We start from the raw sequence: 6,620 nt of genomic DNA, 5'->3' as shown, positions 1-6,620 counted from the left end.
GGGGGGGGGGGGGCAGTGTCAATCGGTGTTTTCCCATGGGGGAGGGGTGAAGGGAAAGGGTCACGTACGGGTGCTCGTCAACGAAGGAGGAGCAGTCGTAGACCTTGTCGTGGATGACCATGTACAGGTCCTTCTTAGTGTTGTGGCCGGTGACTTCGGCGAGGGTGAATTCCTTGACGTCGGACATTTTGGATGTGGGTTTTGGGGCTGGGGTTTTGAGGGGGTGGTTAGTGAGGTTTGGTTTGGTTTGGTTTGGAGGGTTGTAGTGCGGTTGGTGAGAAGTGGTGAGGATTTGGGGGCAAGGCAGGCAGGTTAGGGGGATTGGTGATGCGATGATGGTGGTGTGAGAAGAGGCGATGTTCGCGCGATGCGCTTGGTTGGAGTACAGATCTCCAGATACACCCGTGTGCTTGTATCACTTTGGGATGCGCTGCTCTTGGGATATCGGGGTGAGGGGTGGGAGTAAGAGTGGGAGTGGGAGTGGAAGAGATAGGGAGTGTCTTAGGGGTGGTGGCAGAGAATAAACTCACCAGATAGAACTGAAGATGAATGCGAACAGAGACAGGAAGCAGAAGCAGTACTGAAGGGGAAAGAGAGAGGGGGGAAGAAGAAGACTAAGCGGAGAACGAAGAGGAGAAGGAAAGGGAAGAGAAGGAAGAGAGAGAGAGAGAGAGTGAGTGAGGGAAAGACGGCGAGATAGTCAAGAATAAGAAGAATAATAATAATAATCAATCGGTCCGGCCCATCAGTCGGAGTCGATCAATTGGCTGTGGCTTCCTGAGGCAGCCACCTTGACCCAGACCAAACCAAACCAAACCCACTTCGCATTCCCGGGGACCACTCCCGGACTCACAGTTAGCCTTGGGAGCTTCCAATCTTCTATTACCGGGCTTCAAAGGTCTGCATCTCGATGGAAGCCTCTCATCTCATCGTTGCTTGTGAAAAACCGAGTTGTCTTGCTTCCAACTTAGTTCCTCTGCTGAGTTCCGTTGTCCGAGGTCAATCCCAGCACCTTCCCGATTGGGCAATCTTGAAAAGTGGCCTGATAGGGATTGGTCCGACTACGCCAATCACAGCACGCTTATTCCCGTCTTAGTCAGAGCATAGAGCGCACTATCCCTGATCAGGCAAACTTTGCCTGCGGTGCCAAAATAAAAAAAAAAAAAAAAAAAAAAAAAGAAAAAAGTAAAAAGTAAAAAAAAGGGCGAAGAGAATACGTTCAAGGGTAGATTGCAGGAAGGAACTGCAAGGTGTGTGTGTATAAGAAGAAAGATGCAGCGAACAGAGTCAGTCTATGTCCTGCACATCCAGCTAGCTACATTGTTTGTTCAATCGTCGGTGAGGATTACGGATAGACCCTGAGGATATGATTACTGGGTAAGGTTGCTGATCCCCTCGCGAACAGTACGGAGACCTCACAGTAAGTCTAGTGTGTCGGTGTCGGAGATGAATCTCCACCACCTTATCTGACAGCCTGATTGTATACGTACGATGATAACTACGAACAGTACATATGCTGTACGGGCCACCACCCTCTCTTTCCAAATGCATCACTACGTAGATAGACAGATACATCCTTTACCAGATAACCTACTACAAACCATCCAAGCACGATAGTACGCAGTCCAGTATCAGACAGAAAACCAAACAATTCCCGACCTGGAGCCTGGAGGGGACGGACTCCCCGCTCTCGATAGCCGTTACCCGTAACCTCGGGGAAAAGATCGCCCCGTTGGCCAGTTGCCCGCCACCCCCGGGAAGCCCCATCGGGACTTTTCACTCCCCAAACCTTCTAGAGCGGAAATTCGGAGCAAGGGCGGAATCCCCCAGTCTACTTCTTTCAGTGACGAGGGTGTGTCGAAGGTTCGATTGTCTTCCATGGGAGTTAGAGAGTTAGACATCACATCCATCAAGTCAAGGTGCTCCAGTGCTCCAGTGCTCCAGTGCTCCAGTGCTCGTTGGCTCGATTGGCGGACTACCACTGGTTTGGTTTGTTTAGGTAGTGTGACGGACTTTCCTATACTTCCCACTAGGTACTGAGTAAGTTACTCTTGGTAGAAATGCGTGTCGGAGCTGGTGCCCTATGACAGGAACCTTCTCGTACCTAGTTTTTGCAAAGTCCGTTTGCCGGTCTGGGGGAGAGTCCGGCGTCTGAGCCCGTCGGAGCTGACTGCATCATTCCCGGGGTGCCTATAACTTAGTAGTAGTTAGTACTTACTAGTACTTAGTCGACTAGTTCGTCACCAGTACTCCGTAGTCGTTTTTGCTTATTCCAGTGCGAGCAGAAGCAGTCAAGCCATTCATTCCCGCTGAACACACAGCGCTACCTATTCAACATCCATGTATCCATGCTATAAAGCAGATCTAAACTCGGAAAGGGCTAAATCACAAGGGACAAAGTTAAGCATTAAAATAAAAACAAGGTATAGGATTCGTCACATGCTCACATCCCGTCATTATGCAGTCGTGTCTTCGCCAGAGAACATTCCAGTCAACGCAAAGCAAAGGGGAAAAAAGAAATATGCAGGCAATAGTTAGTTGTAATTATGTCATGCCAATCGGGATTCGGTGGTTTGGCGTCGATCCATCCCACTCACGGCATAGCACTGTAACACAAAATCAAGCAGATTGTAAACATAATCGCTTGAATGAAATGAGGGTTTGGAGGACCAAGGAAAAGGAAAAGAAGATGCTCAGCGGTGCCCTTATTTCGCGGGCACTCGCTCATAGAATACAATGTAAGCTTGCTCGTTCTGCAAACGCTCCTTCGGTCGCAGATCCCGCGGGTTGAAATCCGTCACCCGCTCGTCATCAAACTTGCGCCAGCATTGTCGCTGCGCGTCTCGCACCAGAGAGATGTAATGTCCGCTGCTCATCGAGGACCCAAGATGTCGCAGCACGCCGTATGCATCATACGTGAAGGGAGGGGCGGTCGCGATCGTCGTCTCCGAGGGTGCGGTCGCCGAATGACCGTTCGGAATGGGGGTCGGAGTCGGCTGCGAGAACACGAAATCGTCCATCCGCAGCCCATGCAGCGGGAAATCTATCGGGGTATGGATCTTCCGCGCACTCTGCGTCTTCGACGCCGAGAATCGCTTGAAGTGAATCACCAGGATCTGAGGCGCCCGCGTGATGATGATCTGTTTGGTCGCAACCCGCTCACACTTGCAGTACGGACATTTCCACACTTCGTCGCCGCTCAGCATTTCCTCCTGGCAATAACTACGAAGGCATTGGTAGATGTCTCCCGTTCCAGACGGAGGAATTTCCACGCTGATACTATAAAAGGCTTCGTACGTGGTGGACGTCCGTTTGCATGTGGTGCAGCGCAATCGACTCGCATGTTGCCCGGCGAAGAGTGAGGAGATGAAGGACTCCTCGCGATGACAATACCGATCCCACTCAATTTTGGAGACCTTGGGGACCGGCATCCGCTCCCGCTGCATCTCTTCTTCGAAGGTCAGAGGGCGGAGCTGGTTGCGCTGCCAATTGATGTTGAGGTCCTCGTGCAGGCAATCCACAACGAAGTCGAAGAACTCCTTGGCATCTTGCTGGCGATCGATCGCCCACTCTTGATTCAACCGCCCGCAGAAGTTTCGAAATGAGGTAGGCATGATTACCTCAACATCATTCTTCCACAGCGACCGGATCAGGTTCGCAAAAAGCCCTGGCATGACGCCCTGGGATCCTTTCCAATTCTTCTGGACGTAGTACCGAAACCGATTATCGATAAAAAACTTGCTCAGCAGTAAGGTCGCGCTGAGACATTGGAGAGTCGAATTCATGTAACAGGTCACCCCGAAATTGGTCAACCCAGTGCGAGGAAGCTTGAGCCGACTCAACATGGACAGAGGGGTGTAAAGTGCCGTTTTCGTGGCCGAACTCTGCCGCTCCAGAGTAGGTTGGATGTGCCGGCCGTCCGATACGCCGCTATAGCTAGGCCGTGGAACTGCCGGAGGCGGCCGCGAGGGCGCGACAGGCACAGGAGCAGCGTAATTCGGTGCAGCAGTGCCCGCCGGTCGTATGTGTGGTGCTACCATTGACTGCTGAATCGCACCTGGTTCGGGGAAGCGCCGCAGGAAGTCTTCATAGTTCTGAACAAACGGCGAGGCAGGAACCTCCTCCTCCCCAGTAGGCTCCTCCGTCAGTGCTTCTTCATCTTCTTCGACATATGTACTGGCATCAATTTCCTCTGTCTTGGACTTCTCCATCCACTCAGTGAGCTCTTGGTTATTCAGTGGTTTGTACTCGCGCAGTCGTCGTTTCCTGACCTCTAAGCTAGAGTTAGCGCTGACCATCGTAGGCACTCTTCCAAGCGGTCGCCCGGGCCTTCGCTGTGGTCGCTTTGCCTGCAAGGATCCCATCACAGCAGCGGTGGAGGATGTGGCAAGTGACTGTTGGCCTAGGAGATCAATCCATGCGTCGAGGCCGCCTAGAAGTAATGCTGGTGGTCGGCCGTCCTTCAAGGGTTTATAGGCGTTGAACTCGTAAAGCGTGTCGTAGAGCGCTCGGAGATGAGGCGCTGTCGTGCCAACGGGAGAGCCAGCAAGATAACTAACCGATGATGTTTTCTGGTCATAGTACACAACCATGTCAAATTCATTCCGGCGTTCGAATAATGACTGCTCATACTCCGGCGACACCACAAGACGCTCCTCCAACTCTTCAGCTGATACGTTTTCCTTTAACACTACCGGCTCAACACATATGATAGAAGAAGCATATATATGCCCACTATCATACTGCTCCCGGGGCCGCACATCGATGAGCAGAATGTTGTATTTGCGGAGGTAATCTAGTAACTCTGTCGGAGTGATCGTAGTGTTGTGTGGGAGGTCAGCACTGCTGCTTCGGATCTCCTGCACTTGATGAACACCATTTGGGGTTCTGGATCGGTACGGATTATCATCAAACCCATTCCGGCTCGGGCTCCCATGAGGTGAGTTTGCGAGCTGAGAATACCGTGGGTTGACTGGGCGAGAGCTTTCCGTCGAGGTCCGCGGCGGGTTTGAGGGTCCCTGTGATGGCACTGTCCAAATCGGACTATAGGCTGGGTCGGGTGCCCGTGGAAGGGATGTGTTGAGAGGAACCTTAGGGGGAAGAGCAGGAACCCCATGGGGGGATCCCATGCTACGAGGCCCTAAGGGACGTCGTGTCGGAGAGCTCAAAACGGAGCTTTGCGGTGACGCTTGAGCCGAAGTTTGCGACGGATTAACTTGCGGCGCGGACTGTAACATACTGTTCGTCCCCTTTTGTGTGGGCTCTAAGAGAGTGCTGTCAGGGGGTGACATCCTTAGCTTTGCGAATCTTTGTGCGAGTGCATCGGATGGAGGGCTAGAGTATCGATTCTGCTTTGTCTGTAGCTCAAAATCTTGTTGATGGTGTGACAAGGTCGGCATCTGCGTCGAATTCCTCACGGAAGAGGCAGCACTACTCAAAATTTCTGACTTTGGCCGGGTTGAGTGTGAATACGGTGGTCCAACCGGTTGCACGTTTGTCATTAGATTGTTCTCCACGATCTGTTGTTTGATATCATCCATCGTCCCTTGTTTCGTCCGCACCGCCTACCACAATTGATTAGTCCCCGATCTAATAGTCCAAGAGCTTAAAGAAGGCTTCTCGCGTGAATATGCGACGACCTACCATCATCAAATCGGCAAATCTCTTGAACCAAGCCGGTCTCTGGCTGGCTGTCGCACGATAGTCAGGGTGGTGGGGAATAATGTTGATGGTTATTTCGGAGGCACGAAGGTATTGCACATAGGCTCGATCTAGTTGATCGCTGTCGGAAAGCTCCCGGGCTTGGTTTATGGCCACTTGCGCTCGCTCAAGCAAAACACTAAGCTAAAGGTCTCAATCAGCATAAACTGCAAAATCACTGTGGCAAGCGCTACACCCAAGTCTCAAACATACCGAGGCATTCTCATTGACATCCAAAGCTGCCGCTTCATCCTGTAGATCCTTTATGTTGGGAAACAACGGCGGTTGGCTTGCCGGGGCGCTCTGATTGTTGCCGACTTGCTGCGATGCCAGTCCGACTGGCCGCCCGCTTGTCGGCATGACTCCGAGGGATCGAGGACGCCTGGCATTATCCCACGGGGCGAGATCCGGTGGAGAGGGGAAAGCCGCTGCATCTGAGGACATGATACAAGACGGCGATGGAGAGAAGGGAAGCTTCAGTACATGACCTGAAAGTTGTCGGAGCTAAGGCGGGGATGGATCGGTAGTTGTTCGAAGGTGGCTCGGAGCGGGAGCAGATCGGAGGGGTATCCCACGACTCGACGGGGTATCCAAACACGTAAAGAATGAAAGGACAGAGGGAGTTATAGAAAGACAGGAGAAGAAGAGAAAGATGCGCCAAAGACGAAGCCCGACGGAGAATGGAGGAAGGAAGAACGAATAGACAGGAGGAGAAAAGAGGAGAGGAACGAGGTGGTCAAAGGCAGACGAATTGCGGGATGTTGTATGATGGGGTGGGTGTATGTACAGTACGATAATGGATTTGCAGGAATAATGCCCGCTTTGCCGCTTCACCGCCCTAGTTAGGCTATGACGCCACCTGTTACGGGTACTTACCATTGTTTGCCTGGGGCCTGATCCCCGCTGACTCACCGCCCCCG

At 52.3% G+C, this 6,620-nt stretch overlaps 1 protein-coding gene across 1 annotated transcript; it reads right to left on the bottom strand.

The window, feature by feature from the left end:
• Positions 1–2,278: 2,278 nt before the first annotated feature.
• Positions 2,279–6,461, bottom strand: BO95DRAFT_484780 (putative ubiquitin C-terminal hydrolase). The gene is made up of 3 exons (XM_025590370.1): positions 5,914–6,461; positions 5,644–5,844; positions 2,279–5,564 (listed from the first exon to the last, which is right to left on the bottom strand). Exons 1-3 carry the CDS (start codon positions 6,142–6,144, stop codon positions 2,706–2,708), a joined length of 3,291 nt encoding a protein of 1,096 aa, XP_025438993.1. The 5' UTR covers positions 6,145–6,461; the 3' UTR covers positions 2,279–2,705.
• Positions 6,462–6,620: the final 159 nt, after the last annotated feature.

The sequence above is a fragment of the Aspergillus brunneoviolaceus genome (assembly GCF_003184695.1).
Source record: "Aspergillus brunneoviolaceus CBS 621.78 unplaced genomic scaffold BO95scaffold_65, whole genome shotgun sequence".
NCBI lineage: Eukaryota > Fungi > Ascomycota > Eurotiomycetes > Eurotiales > Aspergillaceae > Aspergillus > Aspergillus brunneoviolaceus.
The sequence above is the reverse complement of the archived record's forward strand: the minus strand, read 5'-3'. Positions and strand labels throughout refer to the sequence as shown.